This window comes from Pleurodeles waltl, chromosome 9, assembly GCF_031143425.1.
Source record: "Pleurodeles waltl isolate 20211129_DDA chromosome 9, aPleWal1.hap1.20221129, whole genome shotgun sequence".
Lineage (NCBI taxonomy): Eukaryota > Metazoa > Chordata > Amphibia > Caudata > Salamandridae > Pleurodeles > Pleurodeles waltl.
The window spans coordinates 1,010,803,925-1,010,830,878 of NC_090448.1; the positions used below are offsets into that span (position 1 = coordinate 1,010,803,925).

At 47.1% G+C, this 26,954-nt stretch overlaps 1 protein-coding gene across 1 annotated transcript in view; it reads right to left on the reverse strand.

Moving 5' to 3' along the window:
- Positions 1 to 26,954, reverse strand: part of SEC23A (SEC23 homolog A, COPII coat complex component) — a 754,311-nt gene that overhangs the window by 228,489 nt on the left and 498,868 nt on the right. Inside the window, exons 14-15 of the mRNA XM_069208610.1 lie at positions 3,888 to 4,041; positions 2,628 to 2,705 (exon numbers count right to left, since the gene is read on the reverse strand). Of these exons, the coding sequence (XP_069064711.1) occupies positions 2,628 to 2,705; positions 3,888 to 4,041 (232 nt within the window). The remainder of the gene's footprint in view (positions 1 to 2,627; positions 2,706 to 3,887; positions 4,042 to 26,954) is intronic.

A 26,954-nucleotide genomic window follows, 5' to 3' on the forward strand; every position in this document is an offset into this window, starting at 1 on the left:
TTCACTGTAGAGGCAGTAAATGTGATGTGAATCAGTTTTTTTCCCACAAGCTCCACAGAGCATGAAGAGGGATTCTTTAAGAAATCAGACATCCTGGAGACCTAGTCCAAAACCCACACACTGGGAATTTCAAACAGAAGAACTACCAAAGAAGTTGGATAAACCCAGAAAAAAGCGCAAAATCTGAGAAAAACAGTCCAGAGGCAATATGAACCGAGATCAGTGAAGCCTCCCTAAACATGTGTGGTGAAAATCTGAGAGGTAACAACACCACGGAGGAGTGGAATCTATGGCCCTTCAAACTCATTGGCTTATGTTCACGTAAATGCAAATGTAGTTTAATGGCGACTAAAGATGCACAAGTTTTAGCTGTAAGAAAGTACTGGAGGCTCCTACTTATACAACAGGGAAGATTCAAGCAAGTGCATACGAATTATCCTATGATGAAGAACTCAAAATTATGTCTTGAAAGAGATAATATAGACAAAGAACATTGCTGTATCAGAGTAACTGCACTGTGACATGCACAATGAACTTTACTAATTTAATCTCAAGATGCTGGAATCACCACTGAAGGACTCATAGTGGCACAGAGAGAAATTGTTTGAGAAGCCGTGGAAAGGATCAATGGTTTGAGATTTGGCATGAATCCCGGTTTAGCATGGTCCAGCTTTTAGCTCCATGGTCAGTGAAACATTTACTTGCACTGATCTGCATTCAAAATATCAATATCTCCATTTAGGTGTAGTTTACGGTGTTAAATGCTTCAATGGACCATAGTATGATTTTAGCAGGTTTGTAAACAGTCATTTAAGACTTACCCAAATAGGCTATGTCTATCAAATGCCACATCCAATATATATGACTGTACTTCAGTCCTGAAGGATGTGCTGCACCATAATCCATAAAGCAGCTCTCTTGGACTGCTGGATAAAGTTAGTGTTGGCCACGTTTATCTAAGTGTTGTTAGTGAATACTGATTTAATGAATGCTTTCCTCTAAATATTTGTATAAGAAAGGAGCAACAGTGTGCCATAATTGTTTGTAGAGCATGGCCATATTGTCAGCTACTGTAACAGAGGAGACATTGGATGCATTCACCCTTCTGCCAATGGTGTACAAGGTTTCACTTTCTTGTTCTAGCAAACCTGTACACAGGAATACTTCATTTCTTTACCTTCTTTGTACAGCCACAGAATTCACGGAGTCCATTTTCACCTGATTAATAGGCCATGCCGGTGACGTAATTGGTGCCTTGAATGTCTTGTCTAGTTAGGCATTACTTGTAATGCCCTTAGCCTCATTTCTCATACAGAAGAGACCCTCTTCGTATAGATGACTCTGTATGGGGATGTATCTGGTTGACGTCTTAGATTTATTCTTCAAATCGAACAAGAAGCATGATTTTACAGTGTGAGATTTTGATATCCTTTCTCTTATCTTATGAACGCTTGCAATGTCATCTGGCACGTAGTCCAGACAGTGAGCCTGATTATCAGCATGGGCCACATACGTGACCTATTAATTGGGCCCTAATCTGGATGGTTTTCTTGCATTAAGGTACCTTTCTCTTCACCATCACTAATTTGATCGGTCTCCTTTAGCTCCTAATTTTGCTTTGCTGGCCATGGGAGCCAACTATTTATGAGGAGGTGGTAGTACTGACGCTGGGTGCACCAAAGCAGGAACTTGCTCAAGTAGAGGTTGCTACAGTGAAGCTAACAAGGACATACAGACTTGTATATAGAAAGCAGTTACATACCTCCTGCATCATATCCTTCAAAGCATTTTGAAAAATTCAGCTCTCAATTGCATCACTGCAGGTGGTTAAAAGGGCCAGTCTTAATAAGGCTGATAAAGCCATCTTCAATATCAATTATGTTCTTTATCTGCATCTTCCTCTGGGAAGAAATCGATATCCAGTTAAAGAGCACTATGGGCCCTTCTATCCCATCGTGCTCCCCCCCCCCTCCCTACCTGTTCACTGAGAAAGTGTGAATCTGTTTTTGGTCGCCATACCCTCAACTTAACTTTGCTTCCGTTTTGCTCACCCTTATGACTGGAGGCAGGTTCTTCCACAATCTGTTCCAGGTAAACTGTGTTGTTGTTGGTTACAACCAGGAGAAGTACCCATTTGTCATAGCTGCCAGTCTCAACACTTCTGGGTAAAAGGGGTTGGGCTTCCAAGACAGTATAATATTTGTCTCTGGGAAACACCCGTGGTGTTTATGGAAACTTCACTAGCAGGCATGGGGTTATCAATATGGATAAGGAGCTTAACTTTCTCACTACATACAGTAAAAATAAAGGTTAATCTCTCCTAAGACTGAAGCACTATTCATGGCGTGTGCTCTATTAATGCTGTTTAAACAATGGATACAGAAGATTCATAGCCTCGGGTGGAATAATTCAAACATGTGAATCTATGACGGATCCCATGCTTGAGATGGAATTGTTACCAACCAAACATTTGACACAGATATTCAAGGAAAAGAAGAGGACCACGAATAACAAACATTTTTCTATCAACCCTTTAGCAGCAAAGGTTTCTAAAAAAAAAAAAAAAAAAAAAAATAGCATACTCATATGCAACTGATTTACCAAATGAACATTTCTAACAAACTTACTTGAGGATAAAGGGAGAAGGTCTCAGAAAATCTGAATGAGCTTGGATCATCTTTGTGGTATTCACCAAACTTCTGACACTGCAAAAAGAAACACAAGTGTGCAGTAGGATTAATAATGCTAGTTCTGTGCCAAAGATCAATGTAGCATAATAGCGCTAGCTCTTCTGCCTCTATATTCAGAAATTGATTATTTAACATTTGATGTGGGTTATTAGATGTGGACTCTAACCTGCATATCAGACCCTTTGGTATCAAATGGCAACGCACACTCAATACTGTCCAGAACAGATGAAAATAACTCTGAACAACGAAAGGGAAGAACTAAAGTATGCATGTATACAGAAGTGAGTCTACGGAATTAGGAAAGGAAATGACAGCATGGCTATGACAAAAAAGGGAGGAGGATAAGGGATCCGAATACTAAGCGCCACCGGCTATTCTAAGATAGCTCAATTCTAATGAAACATTTACAGCTTGCTCCATTATCCAAAGTCTGATGCATCTTTATTTGCCATACACAAAAGTGAGCATACAACGCCTTAACCAATGGCATTTATGAGTCATTCAAGAACCTCAAGTATATCTGCAACTCATAATACAAAGGCAGGCAGGTCTGAAAGTGTTGAGGTCAATCATCTGCAAAATGCACAAACAAAAGAAGTTAAACTTTGACATACACAGAGGTGGCTTTCCTTTTCACTTATTTATTAAATGTGTTCTCATACCTGAGAGATGCTGTCATTGAGAAAGCCATAAAAATCATCGCTCAATTAAATCCTAAGATATCTGACCCGGACGAAACGAGTTACATTTGGAAATCTCTTTACCGAGGACCCACACTTCACTCAGATCCTTTAATAAAATACTCGCTAATGAAAATACTCTAATCATTTGGGAACTAAATGTAATTTATGATTAATGCAGTAAACAAAATCAGACAAATGATGCCGTGAAGAAGTGACAACTGAATGTTTTAAGTTGTGAAACATGTTGGTAAATTTCTGTGGCAAATTTATGTTCCACTACAACTGTAAATCTTAGTACTACACACTTAAAATAATAGAATAAGTATTATGGATTGATAACCTTGTTTGTTTTGGAACAAAAAAGTGTTTGACATTTTCATTGTTTAGGTTGGGACACTGCTCACCAAGTGTTGGTTAATAATATGCACGTGAGCTTATCCCCTTATACACCTGAGTTTACTAAACATCACTTTAAACGTTTTCCGGAAAAATGTCACAATACATTTTCACTCACAAGTCGTATGAGTTGCCGATCCAGCCACCTTAGAACATCAGGTCCTTCTTCAGTCTCAGCCCTATAAACTGCCAGCCTAGCCATAAGGACAGCAGCAGCCTCTTGGTCAAAAGAAGCAGCAATGTTCTGGATCTGTGACTGCGCATCTGCCCAACTAAAAAAAAACATAAATACTTAAGGTCAGAATAACATTTATTAAAGCCTGTGTGAATAAATGGAACAAATGATTTTAAAACAAATACTATGAAACTAAACAAACAATACGTTTTCTGGTAGAGGAGTTGCTCATGATTTTTGTTACATGTGTGTACAATACTGAAAACATCCTCATAATACTAAAGGCAGATACAAAGGTTACTTACCTGCAAGCTTAGATCTCCAATCTTTATGATGTTCATAAACACTGAATATATATGCTTAGCTTTAGGGTATGGCAACACATTAGCGGAAACGTAACCTTTCAAAACATTTAAAAGAAAATGCATGTCTAAAGTTAGCATTTTTAGTTATATTAATTGAATTAGAATTAAAAACAATGCATTACCTCCCGTCCCTCCCTCGCCATCCTTTCCACCAATGAGGCTCCCTGCCTCCCCCTACCCTTAAAAAAGGCCCCCCGACCACCTCCTGTTCTTTTTGTCTAGCCCCGCTAGATTTACCTTTTTTCTTCTCCTCCAAGGCAGGGCCTGGGGGGGGGGGGGTGCCGTCTTCACTCTCAACAAGCGCGGAGCACCTCGCTGAGAGTTTCCCGGCGGTGGCGTCTTCTTGTGGCAGGCGGCGCTGCCTTGGAGACGCGTCATTGGAGTCGGCTGACGGAGTCGGTCAGCTCTATGGTACTGGGGCTTTGCTTCCGGATCTTCGGCTCGCATTTGCTGTGCTGATGTGCCGGTTGGGAATATTTGCATTTTGGCGGTAGGACGGGCGTTTCTGCCCGCGTTTTTTTATGGTTTTGGGTTAATTGCTGCACTTTTTTCATTTGCTGATGTTGATTGGGGGGTGGGGGGGGGGGGGGGGGAACGACTTACTCCAGTATTTTACTGGGTGCTGTTGGCCTCTTGGGTACCTTTCTTGTTGGGATAAGGTTGAGGCTGGTTCCTTCCAAGCTGCGCAGGATTGTCTCTTCTTCTTCGGGGGAGGATGTTGCGGTTCCCCTTCCCACTCCTGGTGGACACCAGGTTGTGCTAGGGGTTCCTGAGCCTCTCATGTCCAGAGAAGAGGTTCAGGACAGGGGGGGGAGGGGATGACTTTCTCCAGTATTTTACTGGGTGCTGTTGGCCTCTTGGGTACCTTTCTTGTTGGGATAAGGTTGAGGCTGGTTCCTTCCAAGCTGCGCAGGATTGTCTCTTCTTCTTCGGGGGAGGATGTTGCGGTTCCCCTTCCCACTCCTGGTGGACACCAGGTTGTGCTAGGGGTTCCTGAGCCTCTCATGTCCAGAGAAGAGGTTCAGGACAGGGGGGGGAGGGGACGACTTTCTCCAGTATTTTACTGGGTGCTGTTGGCCTCTTGGGTACCTTTCTTGTTGGGATAAGGTTGAGGCTGGTTCCTTCCAAGCTGCGCAGGATTGTCTCTTCTTCTTCGGGGGAGGATGTTGCGGTTCCCCTTCCCACTCCTGGTGGACACCAGGTTGTGCTAGGGGTTCCTGAGCCTCTCATGTCCAGAGAAGAGGTTCAGGACATGATTGAGGTGGCAGTGTCTCGTGCTCTTCAAGCTGGAGCACCTAGACCTGGGCGTTCTTCGGCATCCCGTCCTTCGGGGGCTGCGGAGGGGTCCTCTTCATTGGATGTTGACGGTCTTTCTGCTTCTTCTGGTGGGAAGTATGTCTCCAGGGAGGAAATGTGGGAGGTTCTGACACATGTTCGGGACAATTTAGGTTTTCCTGTTTTTCAACCTTCAGGGACTGATTCACGCTTGTTCCCTCAATATCAGACACATTAAAGGTTTGCCATGCCCTTTCAGGGCCCTGTTAAGGATATGGTGTTCCGGGAGTGGAAAGATGTGGACAAGTCTCAGGTTCCGCGCTTCCTTCAGAAACTGTACTTACTGGAAGGGGAGGATGTGTTGCCACCTTCAGTTAAGCTTGATTCCATTTTGGCAACTTTAATTGGCAAGACGGCGGTCAATCGGGAAGACTGTGTTCCTGCTGATGCCACTGACAGAAAGGTGGATTCAGGTCTGAAGATGGCATTTGCGGCTGAGAATTTGGCCATTAGAGCTGGTATTTTTTCTGCTTATTCTGCCCAATCCTTGGTGCAGGATTTTGACAAACTGGCGGTAGCTGTTCAGGAGGGTTCGGAGTGTTCAGAACTGCTGGCAGTTATGGAACAATAGGCCAGGCTGCTGGCGGATATGTCATCTGATGTTGTCCGAACTTCGGCTCTGGCTTCGGGAGTTTTGATTGGGGCTCGTAGGTTCCTCTGGTTAAGGATGTGTAAGGCGGATCCTGGGGAGAAGTCTGCTCTCCTGAGGCTGCCTTTTGAGGGGCGCAATTTATTTGGGGATAAGTTGTCTTCCATGCTTTCGAAAGCTTTTAAGGAGAGGAAGCATACCTTGCCTTACAAAGGTGGTTCGTCTTCTGGCAAGCGTTGGCGGAAGCATTCTCGGTCTTCTCCCAAATTTGATTCCAAGTCTTTTTCTTCCAGGATGCGTAATTTTCAGCCCCGTTTTTCTCCTAAAAAGTCTGCTCCTTTGGGGCGGGGAGGCCTCAAGAAGGGTTCCTGACAATCACTGTGGGCCTGGCAGCGGGCCGGTTGGGGGGGGGGGCGGCTGAGGCACTTTCTTCACGTTTGGCAGGAGGATGTCAACGATCGCTGGGTGCTGGACATTGTGAACAATGGCTACGCATAGACTTCGAAGTAGTGCCTCCAGATACCGGGGTTCGTCCTACCCCACTGCCTACGAACGGTGCCCAGAGGCGGGCATTGTTGGAGGGGGTCCAGGACTTGCTCTTTAAGAGGGCCATATCCCATGTTCCGGTGGGGGAGAGAGGTCTGGGCGCTTATTCCATCTTGTTCCTGGTTCCAAAGGTGTCAGGGGGCTTTCTTCCTGTCCTCAATCTCAAGGGTGTGAATTCCTGGATCAAGACTGTGCATTTCCGTATGCTTTCCCTTCAGTCAATTGTTCCTTTGGTCGGTCCAGGGGATTTCCCGGGGTCTCTGGATCTGCAGGATGCTTACCTGCATGTTCCAGTGGCTCTGTCTTCTCAGAGGTTCCTTCGCTTTGCGGTGGGCCAGGACCATTTTCAGTTTTGTGTTCTGCCATTTGGCCTCAAGTCCTCTCCACGGATTTTCACCAAGGTGCTGGCCCCTCTTGTAGCTCTTCTACATTCTGAGGGTGTGTTTGTCCATCCTTATTTGGACGATATTCTGATTCAAGCTCCCACTCAGGTTCTGTTACGGAGTCATGTGGCCCGGGTTCTGTTGGTCCTGCAAAATCACGTTTTTTTGGTCAACTGGGGGGAAGTCAGATTTGGTCCCTTCCCAGGATCTGGTTTTTCTCAATGCCCGGTTTCTGACTCTTCAAGGCTTGGTGACTGTGTTGGAGAAACGGTTGTTGTGTCTCCAGTCGCAGGTGTTGTCGATCTTGTCGCAGCCTGCTCCCAGAGCCCTTCAGTGGTTGCATCTGCAGGGACATTTGGCGTCAGTGATTTTTCTGGTGCCGTGGGCACGGTTTCATCTTCTTTGCCTGATGAACTGGCTTCACGTCCATTGGTCTCCGGGGTCGAGTTCTCTTCGGACAAGGGTTCTGGTGTCGAGGTTTGTTCACAGGGAGTTGGGTTAGTGGCTGGTGCCGGCTCATCTTCATTTGGGGGTGTCTTTATCTCCTCCTCGCCCGGTGGTAGTGATGACCGATGCCAGCCTCTCCGGTTGGGGGGCTTGGTTGGGGTAGGCTCAGGTCCAGGGGTTTTGGTCGCCTCTGGAGGCCAGACAATCCTCGAATTGGTGGGAGTTGAAGGCGGTGCTTCTTGCTCTGGTTCATTTTCAGGAATCCCTGAAGAAATTGGATGTTCTTATCCGGACAGACAACTTGGTGACCAAGGCTTATGTGAACAGGCAGGGAGGGACCAGGTCGCGGTCGCTGTTCCGCATTGTGAGGGACATTTTTGTTTGGGCGCAGGAGTGGGTTCTATCTCTGCGAGCCACCTACATTCAGGGGGTGGTCAATGTTCGGGTGGATCTTCTGAGCCGGGTCATTCCTTCGTCTCAACTTTTCGCCCTCCGGTTGTCTCTGTTCCAGCGACTGGTTCGCCTGTGGGGTCTCCCGGTGTTGGATGTGTTTGCCTCCCCAGAGAATGAGAAAGTGAGGCGCTTTTGCTCCCGGTTTCATTGTCACCAGGCTTGGGCGGTGGACGGGATGTCGTGTCCTTGGCCTCAGGATCTTTTGAACGCCTTTCCGCCCTTCCAGTTGCTCCGTGCGTTTCTGGTGAGGGTACGTCTTCTGAAGGCCAGGGTTCTCTTGATCGCACCCCACTGGACACGGCCGAATTGGTTTCCGTTGCTTCGGTTGATGGCCTCCGGTCACATGTGGACTCTTCCTCTCTGTCCCTCGCCTCTGGAGTTTCCTTGCCTCCTGATGGGGTCGTTGCGGCGGTGGCACTTGACGGCTTAGGGGTTCCGGTCGCTTTGAGTTCTACTTTGCTGGCTTCGCTGCGTCGTTCCACGTTGCTCTCTTATGGTCCGCAGTGGAAGGTTTTTTCTTCCTGGTGTTTGCGGCATAGGTTGGATTCTTCGGCTGCTTCTCTGTTTGAGGTGATGCAGTTTCTGCAGGATGGGGCCCAGTTGGGTTTGTCGGTGGCTTCACTTCGTGTGCAGTGTGCTGCGATTCAGGCTTTTAGGGGACCTATCTTTGAAGACTTTTTTCTGGTGGCCGTTACTTCAGCCCGTCGTTTGGGGGAGTTGGGGGCGTTGGCCTGATCTTTTCCTTTTTGTAAGGTTTTTCCTGATCGGGTTGTGCTTGTTCCGGTTCCTTTGTTTGTTCCCAAAGTGAATTTGGCTTTCCATGCTCGTCAGTAGGTTATCCTTCCTGCTTTTTGTCCCGATCCTTCTTTGGATGAGGAGGTTTGGTTGCATTCTTTGGATGTTCGTAGATCTTTGTTGGAATATCTACGGGTGGTGGCTCCTTTCTGGAAGGGTGATTCCCTGTTTGTTAATTTCGGTCCAGCTCGGAAGGGGGAGAAGCCGTCCACTGCTTCCTTGAGTCGTTGGGTTCGCTCTCTGATTTTGATAGCTTATTCTTTGAAAGGGGTTGTTCCACCCCCAAGGGATACAGGGCCGTTCTACCAGGGGTGTGGCTGCTACGGTGGCGGAGCTGCAGGGCGCTTTTGTGGTGGAAATTTGCAGGGCCGCTACTTGGGCCTCGCCTTCTACATTTGTTCGTCATTACAGAGTGGCGGACTTGGGCGGTTTGGAGTCGGTATTGGGTCACCGTGTCTTGTCCTCTATGATGTAATAGGGGGTGGTTGTTCGGTGTCCTTTTTTGGTTGTGATTAAACTTGTTGCAACTCAGTGTCCGTCTCTTGTTTTTCTCTTGCTATGTCTCATTGGTGGAAAGGAAGGCGAGGGAGGGACGGGAGGTAATGCGTCCATTACTTCCGTTAATGGCATTACTCCTAGTCCTACTCCCTCGCCTTCCTTCCCGTTCCCTCCCGGTACGGACTGCCTGCGTTGCTGTTTGGGCTTGTTTCTGTACAGGAGGTGATGGGGGTTGGGGGCCCTTGTTAAGGGGAAGGGAGGGGTCTAGGGGGAGGCAGGGAGCCTCATCGGGGAAAGGAAGGCGAGGGAGTAGGACTAGGAGTAATGCCATTAACGTAAGTAATGGACGCATAACTCAATGAGATCGTTCTTACTATTCTTAAGTATTGATTAGAATAGCCTTCTCATCCTCTGTTAAAGGCAGTGGATAAAATAGAAGCATGCTAGCTGGAGATATATACTACGATGGAATTTGCCAAAAAATATGTCGTTTTTTTTTTTTTGGTCACATTTTGAACCCTAACAGGGAACACAGACAATTCATTCAACCTTGAGGCTCTGATGGAGTGCTTTTTTTTTTTTGTTTAAAGGAAATATGTATTAGGAATGAAATAACATTCAAAATTGGGCAAAAAGACCACTGACAGAAGTTGAGAAGCAAGGAAAGATACAATCATTTTTAAGCTTTTATTTGAGTGTGGGTTTATAAGAGTCCTCTAGGATACAGATGATTAGAACAATAAAAATATTTGTTACTCAGGGTTACAACTGGTACAAACAAAACATTTATCATCAAGGGCCTCATCCCAACAGATTGCTGGCCATGTGAAGATGTTTCTGTGAAAATACAATGGTGTCAACTTAACACAATCCCATTCTCCCTCCCTCCCCATCAACCCCCCTCCCCCACTCTGTTAGTGTGTTCTGGGCAGTTCCAAACCTTCTGGAAGTCTCTAGCCCTGTTTTAATGAGAGTCACCTACTGTGCGATTATCACCTCCCAGGCGCAGTAGTCACATATACCTGGCCCAGTGGGAGAGTATCGCCTCCAGCATGCTCTGAGTGCCAAACTAATGTGCTGACTCCGTTTTGACTTCAGGTGAAAGGTCAAGGGACTGGGGAGCCCCGGGATAATAAAGACTGGGAAGAATGGGAGCTGCGTATCAAGACAGGTATCTACGTCGTTCAATACTGTGTCCTAATACTGGGTTGATTTCTGGCATATCCACAAGAGGTGCAAGAGTTTACCTGTTGCTCCACATCCTATCCAACAGTGCTCATTACGGGCTGCATTTGTCCTGTTCTTTCTAGAAGGAGTAAGGTACCAATATGTGACTATCTTAGTGACTGTTTTTTAATGAGTTAGGGTACACCCCGGTTCTTGTTCCCATCACCTCTGTGCTGGTGTTTTCGCTTCAGTGTGGGGTTGTGTCAGGAGCAGGTGTAAGTCAGAGATTATACGCTTATCTCCACCCTAAGTCAGGAGACATATTTTGTATGGCGTGCACAACTTCTGCACACCATGCCAGATATCAGGGTGGGTCACCCAGTGTTGACTTTGGAGGTAATGGAGGCATTCCGTTTCAGGGAAGCAGTAGACAGTTTTCAGTTGTTCAAGTGAAATAGGCCTGTCCACGTCAAAGAAGTGTCCAATGAACCTCCAGCTGGAACGCTGCCATGCGGAAACGGCTGTGAGCTGTAGGCCTGGGGGGAAGTCCTAGTTAACCAATAAGGGTGTCAGTGGCGAGGGGAAGGGCTTCAAACCTTTCCGGGTGGCCACTCTATCCCAATCCGCCAGCATGGCCCTGGTGACCATCGAAGAGTATAGGTCCTATACTCTTTGAGTCTGATGCAGCCAGGGTATTTTCCAGAGGTGATCCCCGCTATTGCATAGTACATAAAACACCAATGCTTTTTGGCTTCCGAAATTCCATTCTACAAGGAAGCAGAGTTGTGCTACCTGACAGTAGTGGGTGAGACTGGAAACCCCCAAATCTCTGTTTGCTGTGGGGCGGTAGATCTGGTTGCGGTGAACAAGTGGGCATTTCCCCTCCCAGACACAAAGTAATGAAGTTCTGCCTGTTGCGATGTGAGCACGCCCATGGGTAGGATCAATGGTAGGGCCTTGAATAGGAATAAGGCCCCAGGGAGTGTAGTCTGTAGTAAAAACTTTATTTTGGCTAAAAGCCATAAAATTCATACAATCAATCCTTAAAACGCAATTAAAACATATAAATAAAACCACCGGACAAAAAAAAAAAAAAAAAACTACCCGTAGGAAGAGAGACACATGCATAGAGTCTTTAAACAATGATGGTAAATTACAGTATTATAGCCTTAACGCTAATAACATTGCACAACCACTTAGTCCAACCCCTCAAGCCAATTACAAATAATAACCAGGCCATTTCATATATTTTCTAACAGGGAAGAGGGTTATAAATCCTTTCAATCATATTACCAGGGATTGTACAATTAACTACAAGTGCCTGCGGACACTCCAGAAAATCCTAGCGTAATCAAGCCTCCTTCTCATAATACATACCACCATCCACAATTAATTAACAATTAATTAAAAATCACATCCATGAGGCGTAAGGCTTTTGATGAAAGGTTCCATGCTGATTGTAGAAAACGAGAGACAGCAAAAACTATCTGTTCTTTTGAATCACTTTTTTTAAATCCTTAATGTCTCTCAGTAGTCTCTTACATCAATAAGTTTCACACAGCGATAATCCATTTCTTACAGGCAAGTAAGTAGTGAGGGGAGAAAAATAAAAATATGTGCCTCTGTCTTTTCATCCCGTGGACAGTGTGGGCAGCAAGCAGTTCGAAGGACAATCCAGTTTTCCCCATTTTGAAGTATGTGCTCTTAGAAGGAGAACACCACACCTGAATTGAATGTATGGACATTTTGCTTGAAAAGGAAGTATTCTCTATACGTGGTTCATTACAGGGCACACATTGATTTAGAAACTGCCCTGTAATATCCCCTCCTGAGTGACCCTTCCAAATCTGTTGGTAACATTTTCCCAATATACTTTTTTTACACTCTGGGCATCAGCTTTAACTATTTCATCGGGGCGCTCCATAATTTGCCCAGTCCCATGCTCACAGACAGATTCTTAATATGCTTCAACCAGGGAGAACGTACATCCTTGTCACAGGCAATTAACTCCTCAAAAGAATCCCGATACAATAAAGGACCGGTGGGGATTAAGTGACATGAACTTCGATTTAGATGGATTAAGTTCTAACCCCTCTTAACACAAAATGCTGTAAAAGCCTTCAATTCTGATTGTAAGCCTGAAGGGGTAATGGAAATAAGTGAAGTATAATCTGCAAACATTAATAGCGGGACCGGAACACCTGTAGACTTTGTAACATTGTGTCTGCATTGGGTAAGCCATTTGACTGTTCCATTAATGGATAGGCTAAAAAGAGTAGGCGCAACAACACACCCTTGCCTTACCACGCTTCTAATACGAATTCTATTTGTGAGGTCCCCTCCCAGATTCAACATGGAGCACCCTCAGAATCCAGAGTAAATCTCTTGGGATTCCATACTTGTCCAGCATCCTCCAAAGATTATCCTCAGCAGTACTGTCACATTGTTTTTAGTCATACCTGTGGACACCACTATGTTAAAATTACTGGTAGTCCTCAAGGTATTTTTAAGGTATCTGGATCCCATTCACTGTCCAGTAGTTTTTATCTAAGAACTCCCTCTTGCCTACCTTTACAAAGAGGTTGAGTCAGCTCTGGTGGCATGGTCCTACCAGGGTGGGGAGAGGAGGCCAATGATGAAGAATGACACTACTAATTGTGTGAGATTTCCTCTTGCATAAAGGAATATGTTCCCCTCACTCTTCAACTAGCGTTCCTGTTGCTTCCCAACTTGGGAATTTAGAGCGTTGACCAAATGAAGACAACTACATATATCGTATGGCGTGCCAGAAAAATAATTCTGCCAGACACTAAAGTGCACTTAGCCATTTCTAAGACGTTCCTGGGATTGTATTCTTTATTTAAATTTCTTCGGGTTAGTGCTGCGGGTGATGATATTACCTTGCCAGTTTGTCACTCATACTAAACTCTGACATAGTTTAAGGGTGTACTGTGAGGTTATCAGAGAGATGGTTTGAAAAACATTAGAAACTTGGCCAGTGTTGGGGGAACCAGAGAGCAGGCGCGCAAGATGGCCACACTCCTGTGAGGCTCGTGCAATCAGGGTAGTTTATCTAAGATAGTCCCCTCCTACCCTTTCTAGAGGTGTTGCAGCAGATGAAGGAGGACATCTGTATGTTCCGGGATCCCCAGGGGCCAGAAGAGATGCGTTGCTGCAGCTTCCATAATGTGGATGCTGTGTGAGGCCTGTACATGCTGCTGCCTGCCCGCAAATGGGTCTGCCCTTGGCCTGTCCCGTCGTGTGTGTCTGGTGACAGTTGCACCCCCACCTGTACAGGTAGGCTGGGGACAACTGGATGAGAGGGCCTGCTTGTGTTTCTGACAGGGCCCTGTTTTGAGGGTAGCGAGGCAGAGCGGCGGACTAAGGGAGGCAATCCAGTTTTGATTTACTGGACCGCCCCAGCTGCAGTGTTGGTGCACATGGTAGATAGGGCCTGCATCTATTATAGTGCGGGCCCTCCTCCACGGTGTTGGGCGCATGCTGCTGCCTTTTGCCCATGGAAACGTGCTGCTCCTTCGCGTGCATTATTATTTGGGGCCCAGCACCATTCTGTTCCTTTCTGTCCTGCAGGCAGCTTACTCTCCCTGTTGATTCCTGGACGTCTGGCTGGTGAGGTGAATGCAACCCTTCCCCAACAGGCCTGCCCATGCCCCCCATTGTTTTTGGACCTAACTGGGTCAGTGGCAGGGCCAATCAGCCTTCTTGGGAGCTGAGCCCTCTCACATTGGGGTAATTATTATGCTTCAGCTTTATTTGTCTACACAGGCCTGTAACTGGTCTTTCAGTGTCCCATCAACACATTGGCACCTGGGACCCATGTCTCCATCCTACACCTGGAACACAGGTGGAGGAAGCTGGCCTGGTGTGGTGAGCACGTATGGTGTTATCACCTTATACCAAGTCAAGGTATCCCCTATTAGTGAGGTGTAGGACAGTGTCTAGGAAGCCAGGGCTCCCTCGAGGTAGCTGTGGATGAGCAGCCAAGACTTATCTAGGGGACATGCAAAGCTTATGCAGTATCACTACATTCACACAGCACTTACACACATGAAAGAACCACACAGTGTTACAAAAATGAAGGTATTTTACTATGGTAACAAATACAACATACTATATAGGCAATACTTCACTAGGGGGTGAGTAAATACACTACTATATACACATTAGAAGTCAGTGATTAGCACAGAAAGCAATGGTAACAGTAAAACAATAGAAAATAGTGAAGACCCTAGGGGAGGCAAACCATATACTAAGTAAGTAGAACGTGAAAGGCAGTCCCCCACCCAAGGAAGTGGAATCTGTAGAAGGGAGCGGGACGAACTAGGGACCCCAAAAGGTTAAGTACCAAGATGACCCCCTGCGACCAGGAGAGAGGAGGTAAGTACCTGTTTTTTCCCCAAACCCACAGGGGAACTTTGGAAAAGGACTATGCAAGACCCAGACAAGGCTGAAAGAAACTAAAGGTGGATCCTGACACAACAAGACCTGCAAAAGAAGGGGACCATGTCCAGTTCAAGTTGGAGTTTCCGGCTGTGGCAGGAGCCACTACCCCCACTTCTGTGGATGCAGGACCCGGTTGACGGTGGATGAAGAAAGTCAGCAGTGCAGCACAGGAGCAGAAGAGGAGTTCCAGGAGTGATGCAAGTGTGTGATGTCCCACGTCGGCGGTTGTGATGCAGTCAGTCAGTGTTGCTGGAAAAACACCAAAAAGCCTTGGCAAAGGCAAGAGTCCGAGAAGGTTTTGCAAGGCTGAAGAGAACCAGCAAGGCCCAGGGTACTCGACCCAAGGACGGGAGTCCAAGGTGACCCTCATCAGCTGGGAGAGTCGCAAGAAGAGGAGGCAACCCCATAGGCGATCCACAGGCTGCAGGCACCTGGGACGCAGTGAGGCCCACCCAGTACACGTGGAGAGGAGTCCCACTTCACTGGAGTTGCAGATTATTGGCTCTTGGAAGGTCCAGTTGCAGTTCTGGTGGCTAGAAGATATAGTAAATGATGCAGAGGAGTCCTGCTGGAATCTTGCACATCGAATCTGCTGACCCACCAGGGAGAGAGAGACTCTAAATAGCCCAGGAAAAGGGATTGTCACCTAGCAGGGTGACCAGTTATCAGGAGGGGGCTGTGACGTTACCTGCCTGACCTGGCCACTCAGATGCTCCCAGGAGCCTCTACCCACCTTGGATTCAAGATGGCAGAATCAAATGGACACCTGGAAGTGCTCTGGCCACCACTGCTGTGGTGATGATGGACTCCCCTTTCCATTGTCCAGTTTCACAGCAGAGCAGGGACTGGGGGGTCCTTGGACTGGTGCAAATTAGTTAATGCAAGACGGGCACCAAATGTACCCCTCAAAGCATACCAGTGGCACAGGCTGCCCAGAAAACCCCAGAAGACTGGTAGGAGCAATGCTGGGGTCCTCGGAGTCCCCAGAGTGCATGGAAACATACAACCAATACTGCCAATAGTATTGGTGCATGATTCTGACATGTTTGATACTAAACATGCCCAGATTCGGAGTTACCATTATGCAGCTGGACACAGGTAGTACACAGTAAAATGTCTTCCCTGCACTTACGAAGCCCAGGAAAATGGAGCTGGAGTGCATAGGGGCACCTCTGCTCCTGCAGGGGTGCCCTCACACACAGGTACCTGCACCCTGCCCTCTGGGCAAGGATGGCCTGCCATAGGGCTGACTTATAGTGACCTGGTGTAGTGAAAGGGTACATGCACCTTTTCAAGCAGGCTGCAATGGCAGGCCTGCAGACACATTTTGCATGGGCTCCCATGGGTGGCACAATACATGCTGCAGCCCATGGAGAACCCCTGGTGCCCCAATGGCCTGGGTACCTAAGTTGCTTAGGACTTTGCACACCCCACATTTGGCATACTGGTGCCCCCATATAAGTCCCTAGTATATGGTACTTAGGTACCCAGGGCATTGGGGCTCTAGGGGATCCCTATGTGCTGCAGCAGTTATTCTCCCACTCAGAGAGCCCATGCAAAGGGTGCTGCGTACCTGCCATTGTAGCCTACATGAAACGGGTACAGGTCCCTACACCATGTCACTATAAGTCATCCCTATGGTAGGCCCTCTCATCCCAGAGGGCAGGGTGTGCGGGCACCCATGCACTAGCAGAGCTGCCCCAACAAACTCCAGATTCTTTTTCCTGGACTTTGTGAGTGCCGGGATTTCATTGTACGAGTGTACTGGACATAGGTTACTATTTATGTCCAGCTACATAATGGTAACTCTGAACCTGGGCATGTTTGGTATCAAACGTGTCGGAATCGTACCCCAATACTGTTGAAAGTATTGGAAGTATGATTCCAAGCACTCTAGGTGCTCCTTAGCCCCTTCGCTGCCAGGCCTTTTCCCCCTCCTGTGCCGAGCCTTTTTTTGGCTATTTGGGGCAGTTCGCACTTAGGCCCTCATAACGTTTTGTTCACATAAGCTACCCAAGCCAAATTTGCGTCCTTTTTTTCCAACATCCTAGGAATTCTAGACGTACCCAGACTTTGTGGGTTCCCCTGAAGGAGACCAACAAATTAGCCAAAATACAGTGAAAATTTAGTTTTTTTCAAAACAATGGGAAAAAGGGCTGCAGAAGGCAGCTCGTTTTTTTTCCCCTGAAAATGGCTACAACAAAGCGTTTGCGGTGGCAAGATCACCATCTTTCCAGCTTTCAGGAACAGGCAGACTTGAATTGGAAAACCCAATTTTCAATACAATTTTGACATTTTACTGGGACATACCCCATTCTTACTATTTTTTGTGCTTTTCAGCCTCCTCCCAGTTAGTGACCAAAATGGGTGAGAAACCAATGCTGGATCCCAGAAAGCTAAACATTTCTGAAAAGTAGACACAATTCTGAATTCAGCAAGGGGTCATTTGTGTACATCCTACAAGTGTTACCTACAGAAAATAACAGCTGAAATAAAAGAATATTGAAATTGAGGTGAAAAAAACAGCCATTTTTCTCCACGTTTTACTCTGTAACTTGTTCCTGCGATGTCAGATTTTTGAAAGCAATATACAGTTACATCAGCTGGACTCTTCTGGTTGCGGGGATATAGAGGGCTTGTAGGTACATTAAGAACTCTAGGTGCCCAGAGCCAATAAATGAGCTGCACCTTGCAATGGGGTTTTATTCTATACCGGGTATACAGCAATTTATTTGCTGAAATATAAAAAGTGAAAAATAGGTATCAAGAAAACTTTTGTATTTCCAAAATGGCCACAAGATAAGGTGTTGAGAAGCAGTGGTTATTTGCAAATCTCTGAATTCCGGGGTGCCCAAACTAGCATGTGAATTACAGGGCATTTCTCAAATAGACGTCTTTTTTACACACTGCCTTACATTTGGAAGGAAAAAATGTAGAGAAAGACAAGGGGCAATAACACTTGTTTTGCTATTCTGTGTTCCCCCAAGTATCCCGTTAAAAATGGTACCTCACTTGTATGGGTAGGCCTAGCGTCCACAAAAGGAAATGGCCCAAAACACAACATGGACAAATCAAATGTTTTCACAGAAAACAGAGGTGTTTTTTGCAAAGTGCCTATCTGTGAATTTTGGCCTCTAGCTCAGCCGGCCCGGGGGGGGGGGGGGGGCAGAAATGGCCTAAAATAAATTTTCCCCCCACCCCCCTGGGGAGCGACCCTTGCCTACGGGGTCGCTCCCCTTGCGTGACGTTGGCGCAAAAAAGATCCCTGGTGCCTAGTGGTTTCTGCCCCCCTTGGGGGCAGATTGACCCAAAACCCATCAAACTCTCCCCAAGGGCGGCAGAAATGGTCTAAATACAATTTCCCCCCCAGGGGAGCGACCCTTGCCTAATGGGTCGCTCCCCGTCTCTAAAAAAACAAACAAACAAAAAAAAAAAAAACAGTAAAAGAAATTTGGGGGGGGGGGGAGGGGCAGAAATGGCCTAAAATAAATTTGCCCCCTGCCCTCCACCGGGGAGCGACCCTTGCCTATGGGGTTGCGCCCCTTGCGTGACGGCGCAAAAAAAAAAAGATCCCTGGTGCCTAGTGGTTTCTGCCTCCCTTGGGGGCAGATTGACCTAAAATCGGCCGAAATGGCCTAAATACAATTTGCCCCTCTAGGGGAGCAACCCTTGCCTAAGGGGTCGCTCCCCATCTGTAAAACAACAACAACAAAAAAAGGCCCGGTGCCTAGTGGTTTCTGCCCCCATCGGCCTAATTAAAATAGGCTGATATGGTCTAAAATAAATTTGCCCCCCAGGGGAACGACCCTTGCCTAAGGGGTTGCTCCCCTTGCGTGAAATTTGCAAAAAAAAAAAAAAAAAAAACCTCTCTGGTGACCAAGGGGGGCAGAAATGGCCTAAATATAATTTGCCCCCCAGGGGAACGACCCTTGCCTAAGGGGTTGCTCCCCTTGCGTGAAATTTGCAAAAAAAAAAAAAAAAAAAAAACCTCTCTGGTGACCAAGGGGGGCAGAAATGGCCTAAATACAATTTGCCCCCTAGGGGAGCGACCCTTGCCTAAGGGGTCGCCCCCCACCTCAAAAATATAAAACAAAACAAAAATGCTCCCTGGTGCCTAGAGGCTTCTGCCCCCCCCGGGGGGGGGGGGGGGCAGAAAACGCCTTTAAAACAAAATGTCCCCCCTGGGAGTGACCCTTGCCCAAGGGGTCGCTCCCTCATGCCAATTTAATTTTTTAAAAAATAATCCCTGGTGTCTAGTGGGTGTTTTAGCAGCCGGATTGCTTGCAATCCAGCTGCTAAAACGCTGAGAGAGACTTCAAAGGGAAGGAAATAACTTTCCTTCCCTTTGAAGTCTCTTGGCCTCCTCCACGTGATCGGAAGAGAAATGCAAAAGCTTCCAGCGCGATGGGAGGAGGCCTTGTGACAATCAGCGCGCGATTGCGCGCTGACGTCACGGGGGGGGGGGGTCGGGGGTGGAAGAGGAAGGGCTTCCCCTTGGGGGGGTGGGGAGGAACCCCACAGAGGGAGCGCTAGCACTCCCTCTGGCCTCTGTGCCCAGAGGGTAATGGTTACGTTCTGGGCACACGAGCACTGTGCCTCAGGATGTAACCATTACGTCCTGGGCACAGAAGGGGTTAGAGGACCCCCAGCATTGCTACCATCAGTCTTACAAGGGTTTTCATGCAGCCCAGCTGCTGCCACCCCTCAGACAGATTTCTGCACTCCTGCTGCTTGATCTGATCAAACCCAGGAAGGCAGAACTAAGGATTACCTTTGGGAGAGAGAGGTAACACCCTCTCCCTTTGGAAATAGGTGTGACTGGCTTGGGAGGGGTAGCCTCACCAAGCCACCGATTTGCTTTGAAGGGCACATTTGGTGCCCTCCATGCATAAACCAGTCCACACGAGTTCAGGGCCCCCCCAGTCCCTGCTCTGGAGTGAAACTGGACAATTAAAAGGGGAATGACTACTCCCCTGTCCATCCTAGGGGTGGTGCACAGAGCACCTTCAGAGGGTCCCTGGGTTCAGCCATCTTGTTTCCAAGGTTGGCAAGAAACGCTGGGAGGATTTGAGTGGCCAGGCCAGGTAGGTGACGTCAGAGCCCCCTCCTGATAGGTGCTTAACTGGTTAGGTGACCAATCCCCCTTTCAGGGCTATTTAGGGTCTCTCTTTGGTGGGTCCTCAGATTCACTTGCAAGACTCAAGCAGGATTCCTCTGCAACCTTCACTTCGACTTCTGGCCGAAGAAACTGCATCAGTACGCTCCAGGACCCGACAAGCTGCAACAAAGAAGCAAGACGCTCCTGCAACATTGTATCCATGGCTCCCAGTAACTCCAACATTTCCCCAGTCTCGCATCCTCTGAGGACAGCCTGTCTTCAGTCTGCACCAGAAAGGAGGAATCTCCCTTGGTGTGAAGGAGTCACTTCCCTGTATCTGCAGGCACCAACTGCCATGACGACCGGCTGCGTGGATCCCCTTCGCCTGATGAGCTGCGTGGATCCTGCATCACGGGTGGTGGACTGAAGTGGTCCCGACGGCCTTCTCTTCTAGCTATCCAACTTGGGTGGATGTAAACCCTTGCCTGCCCACGCAAGACATTACCCCCGTGCACTACATCTTTTTCAGTTGCCAAGGCTTGTTGGCATCTTATCCAAGGGATCTCAGGCATTTTGAAGCTCCAGCCACCAGCACTCCATCCTGTGACTCACAGCTCTCTGAGTGGTTCTCCAGCGGCGTGTGATCCCTTTTCCTAGTGCCATGTGGGCTCCTTCTTTGACTTTCGTGTCCCCATTCTGTGGGACTCCTGTGGGTGCAACCTGGGCTTCTGTAGGCTCTCTGTGTTGCTGAGGGCCCCCTCTGACTTCCCCTCCTGGGTAGAGTCCACCTGGACTCTCCTTCATCGTTGACTCACCTCTTGCACCTTCAGTCTGGTGGGCAGGGGCTCCTGCCCTTCCTGGACTCTGCTGTGCTTCTTGGACTTGGTTCCCTTCTTCCACAGGTCCTTTCGTCCAGGAATCCACTGATGGTGTCTTGCAGTCTCTTCTGGGCTTTGCATTATTATTCTTTTCTTCCAAGTGGGTGTTCTGGGGAATTTACAGTGATTTACTCCTGCTTTCCTGGTCGCAGGGTGGGTTGTGGTTTACTAGTACTCCCAGCTCCCCTTTACACACTTCACTTACTAGGTGGGGGACCGACTTTCGCATTCCACTTTTTTAGTATATGGTTTGTGTTCCCCCTAGGGATATTTCTATCTATTGTGATTTTCACTAATTACACTGTTTTCTAACTTGTTTTATGCCTGTTTGTGTGACTACAGTGGTATTGCATGAGCTCTGCATGTCTCACAGATAAGCCTTGGCTGCTCATCCACAGCTACCTCTAGAGAACCTGGCTTCTAGACACTGACTACACTACACTAATAAGGGTTATCTGGAAAAAAAGACATTGTACTACAGATCAGTATGGTTTGGGAAGCTTTTAAAGTGACTACCGGAGGGCTCTGTATGGCCACTCTGCTCCCTTGGAAATCGCCTTTCCCGATTAGAAGGCGTACTATCCTGACTAGAGGAGCTCCTGTCCACCACTGGGGAACACCTCAACACCCAACAGATTAGGGCCACTCTGACAGACTATCAGGACGTGGCTCACAGGGAGTGCCGCTTTCACTGCAAATATGCCACTGCCCCTGCTTAAAGGGAGGGATAAAGACCGGGAAAGACGCTAGACTCTGATCTGCTGGTCTTAGGCAGCCAACAATGTGATCAGTATCTGGGACAAGCGCAGCCAGCTGCACATGGACACATGCACATTCTGCAGACATTCACGGATTTTTACAGCTCTCTCTATACCTCCTGGCACAGCACTCCATTAGACGCAGGGCCTGACTTAAGTGGCACAGTTCTTGGAGTGGCTCAGTGATGCTCACCGTACATTTCTTGAAGAAGATTTTAGCTGGACGAAGACAGGGACGGGATCTTGCAATTGCAGTCTGGCAACGCCCTGGACCCCGAAGTGACTAGTGCAGGGCTCTGTTGGCTCCCCAGCTGCTTGCCGTTTACCAAGAAATGAGACAGACAGGCTGTCTAACTGCCTCGGTGAGGGATGAAATATTTATCACATTGCTTAAGCCTGGCACAGCCCTGGAGTGTTGCAAATCCTATAGGCCACTCTCTTTAATTAATTGTGACATTAACATTCTAGCTAAACTTATTACCAGTCGCTTGACTCCCCACGTGACTCACTTAGTGTGTCCCGATCAAGCCAGATTTATTCTGGGTAGATCTATGTCACATAACCTTGGCACACTGTTTGCAAGTATGCATGACCATGATCCGAAACTGGCTGCAGTGGCATCCTTTTTGGATGCCACAAAAGCTTTTGACTCCCTTGAGTGGGATTAACTAATGGCCACAGTTCATAGGATGGGGTTTTGCCGCGTTTTTTTGTCTTCAATCCACTGCTTTATACTGCCCCAATCACCAGAGTTTGTGTCAATGGTGCTGCATCCTCTCCTTTTCTCATCACTAAGGGAACTCAGCAGGGGCGCCCACTTTCACCCCTGTTGTTTGCCCTGGCAGTAGAACCCCTAGCTGCCAAGCTGCAACAATTGCATTATTGCTATGCTCTGTGTTACCCCTGGAGGCACCTTTTAATTTTTGTTACATGCTAATGATATTACCTTATTTCTTCGATACCCTCATGTCAGCCTCAATCCTATCTTACGGGAGTTCACCTCCTTTGGTGGGCTATCCAGTGCACATATTAACTAGGAGAAATCGTTCCTGTTTGTACTTACATCTTATATACACCATCCTTCACCCCCGACTTCCCGGTCCAATGGTGCTCTACGGAAATCAATTATCTAGGATGTGGCGATCACGCGATAGGGAGACAGTGCTCCGTTTCAAATATAGCAGGGCCTTAAATACCATTAGGGATCAAATAACACATTGGATTTCTCTTTCTTCATCATTGGCTGGGCATATATCTTAAATGAAAATGGTAATCCTCCCCAAACTTTTATATGTGTTCTTGAAAATCCCTGTCCATTTGCAACGCTCCTTTTTCCGCATGCGTTACACTCAGTACAACTAATCTAATGAGGGCAGGAGGCCAGCCTTGTGTCCAATGAGATACTCTTACATTACCTTTTCAGGAGGGGGGGGTTTTGAGGCGCCTTATATGGAGCTTTACTCTTTATGTATTCAGGCTCATCACACAATTCACTGGTTCATGCTGACCCCATACTTTCTTCATGTGGCGGTTGAACAGTTATATTACTCCCATTCCTTCCTCCAACTGGATCCTCTATGTAATGGAGCACTGTAGTATACACTGCCACAACCTCGTGAAGGTTGTGTCATAGGGCAGGTAAGACCCTCTCCTGCTCCCTCTGGACCGTCACCCCTCGCTGCTGATCACTCATGAGGCTTTGGGCCACCAACAAGCCAGCCACAAAAACCTCATGCACTGGGGGAATCTGTACATTAATAGCACGTTTTTTTTTTTTTACACAGGCCAACTATCTGGGGGACACTTCAGCCTTCCCCATAGATAGTTTTTACCTAGATCAGACTGAAAAGCAGCTCTAGTGCGGCTACTCCCCTTTTTCCAAAGGAACCTCCTACTTTTGCCACATTGCATTGCATGCTTCAGATTCTAGCCCAAAACCCCTGGTCTCCCTTCTTCATCCCGTACAGGCCCTTGCGCCCTTGGAGCGGTGCCCAGGAGTGCTAGAAACAGGAGTTCAATGTGACCCTTTCTGATGAACAATGGCGATACTGCTGTTCCCATACTGGACTCGTATCTGGTAGTAGCAGACTCCGAATTATTCACTTCAAATTCCTACAGAGAGCATACTATACTCCTGTCTTGTTATATCAGTTTGGGCTTAGTTCATGTACCTGATGTATGGTTTCGATGGTGCAGACTTTCTGCACTTGGCATGGGTGTGTGGACTGGTGCACTCCTACTGGATGGAGGTTACAGGAGGCGCTCCCTAGCATGACTGAGGGCAGCATCGTGCGGACACCTTTGATCGCCCTATTTGGATATGTTAAAGATTTCCCTGCACCTATTCACAAATATATTGCTTTAACACTACTGCACTCCAAGAGGCGTATTGCTGTAAGTAACGGCTCAGTGATCTCATCTACTGCAACGTACAATTAACATATGCAGAGATCTTGCCCCCCTTCTCACGCCCTAGGGACATTTGGCAACCTTTAAATACCTATTTGCAACGTCAGCCTGTGGTCCAAGGCTCATGATGTATATCTCCTTCGATGTATATTTGCCTGCTGCCATACCCTTTTATGTTTGCTGGAAGATGAAGGCTGCCATTGTTGAGCTCTCCTATCATGGATCTCTCTTTAGTATCTGTCACTTTCCCATAAGCATGCTATAATGTGATTGCTTTGATGCCTTCCCTATTAATAGCTGTGGAGCCTAGAGTCGGTCTACTGTCCTAGGGTACTTGCAGTTGTGTCACCCTATGATTGCTGTTTCTCTTATGTCATGGTCACCAACGTTGTGGTATACATTGTATGTTGCAAAATAAATACATGAAAAACATGAAAAAAAAGAAACTTTGCCAGTGTTATCCTCATCATTAGTGGGTTGGAGGTGGGAGTCAGATGTATCTTGATGTCTGCATGCTTTAATCTTTCTGCTGCTGGTGGTAGGGGGCTGCTAACCAGTCAATGGCAGCCTCTACCATTCCTAGCTCTCTGCTGTGGCTATAAGGCAACACGTAAGCACTACAGAAGGAAAGCAACTTGTTCTTCTGATAGAGAAATCTACCCACAGATTCCTCACTTTCTGAACAGATATTAAATCAGTACCTATTTGTAGGTCGGTCTGTGAATGGACTCAACCCAGAAAGTCCTTTAACCCTGAGGGGGCAAAATGCCCTTCTCTGTGCACCTGACCATACAGACAGTAGAGCTTTGTGAACGTATGGAGTGAGGCCCATGTAACCACCTGACAGATGTCCAGGACAAGAACTCAGCGTGTCAACGCAGTAGTAGCAGTTTTGGACCTAGTGGAATGGGCCAGCAGACCTTAAGGCGGCTGCTTTTTGGTTAATGCATATCAGAATTTACTGTAAAGCACGATCCAGGGGAGATAGTCCTTTTTTGTGCACAGCTTTCCCTTCTTTTCACTACAGTGAAGGACACAAAGACTGATCATCCACCTAGAACTCTCTAGTATGACCGATGTAAAAGCTCAGTGCCCTTTTAGGGACCAAGCAGTGGAATCTCCATCCTCCTCCTTAGAGGGGTAAGGTGGAGAAAAAAAAACCAGGCAAAGTGATATGCTGACCAGTATAGAACGGGATCACCACTTTCAGCAACAAAGAAGCTTGTATCTACAAACCAGTTTGCCTGGGAAGAAGGTATTGTATGGTGGGTTGAAATCTGTGAAGCGGCTCAAAAGAAGTGCACATTAAGTATGTGAAGACAAAGTTAACTGTCCCACTGTGGCATGACAAAGGGAAAGGGAACAGATGTTGTAAACCTTTCAAAAAAGCATCACAACTGTTATTTTAACTAATGAGAGCTGGTCCGGTAACTTTAAAAAGGCCGAAAAAGCTGACACCTACCCCTTAAATGTAACCAAATTAAGGCCTTCCCAGGCAAGGGACAAAACAAGCAACAAAACATCACATAACTTTGCTGACAGAGGGTCTATATGTTGCGTGCCGCACCAAGCCACAAAATGTTCCCAACAACTGGTGTATGCTGTTTTTGTTGAGGGACGCCTGACTGCAATGATGACATCAAGCACATCCAGAAGGTCAAATATGTTCAGCTGTCGCTGATAAATCTCCAAGCATGGAGAAGCAAAAGGGCAGGTTCAGAACCCTGCATTGTTGATACAACAGCAGATCTTCCCGAAGGAGCAGCCTCATCCAAGGACAGTTCCTCAGCCCAGGACTTCTGTATAGCATACTCTCTGTACTCAATCCGAAGCCACTAGGATGAGTTGGGCCCAGTTGGGCCTGATCGTTTTGAGAATTTGGAGCATAAGAGGTAGTGGTGGAAACATATACAGGACTCCAAAGATCCACTCTTGGTGGAATGCGTCTCCTTGTACGAGATGCCTTGGAAACTCCAATGCGCAGAACTGTTGGCATTCTTGGCAGTGGCGAACATATCAAGTCTCCCCATTTGCGGAAGAAACCTTGCGCCACACCTCTGGGCGCGATCCGCTAGGCGTCAACGACTGAGCTATTCAGCCTTAGCATTCAAGGATCCTACCAGGTGGTTTACCATCAAGAAAATTCCTTGATGGTCTAGCCATTTCCATAGGTGCAAGGACTCCTGGCAGAGGGTCCATGAACCCACCCCCCCCCTTTTTTGCAATACACATGGTGGTGGTGTTGTCCCCAAGCACCTGTATCAGCCTCCTCTTAAAAGATGCATGTAAGATGATGCATTTCAGGGGAGGCAGTGTGATGCTAGGAAGCCTGCAGAGCGGGGCACTGCCACAATCTAGGTCTTACCATAGTTGTAAAGCACTGACAACTCTTCTGCCTTCTGGAAGACATTTCCGAATCGTACAATACCTTTTGTATATTGCTAATTTCCAGTCAAAAAGATGGTGATTTTATGAATCGTAGGCTTTGCAACTACAAAAAGGTTTTGTACATCAGGTCACTTAAATCAGTAATGTATTAATCCTTTCAACAGTTACCAAATAATGGGTGCAAATCTCACCATAGCATTACTCTGTCTACACTGGATGGCATAGGTGAGCTATAGGGAAAATAGGAGTCACGTGTAGCAAACAGAATATGGTTTTAGGTTGAAGTCTAGCAGACAGCACAGCGGACTTAGGAATGCATTCTGCCTGTTACTTACCTTTGACTTTGTGGTTTGTAACTAACATTTTCTGTATTTCTATTTGCTAGCTTTATTTGCTTTAGGCTGGCCAGTTTGAGTTCGACCCATCCATTCCCAAAC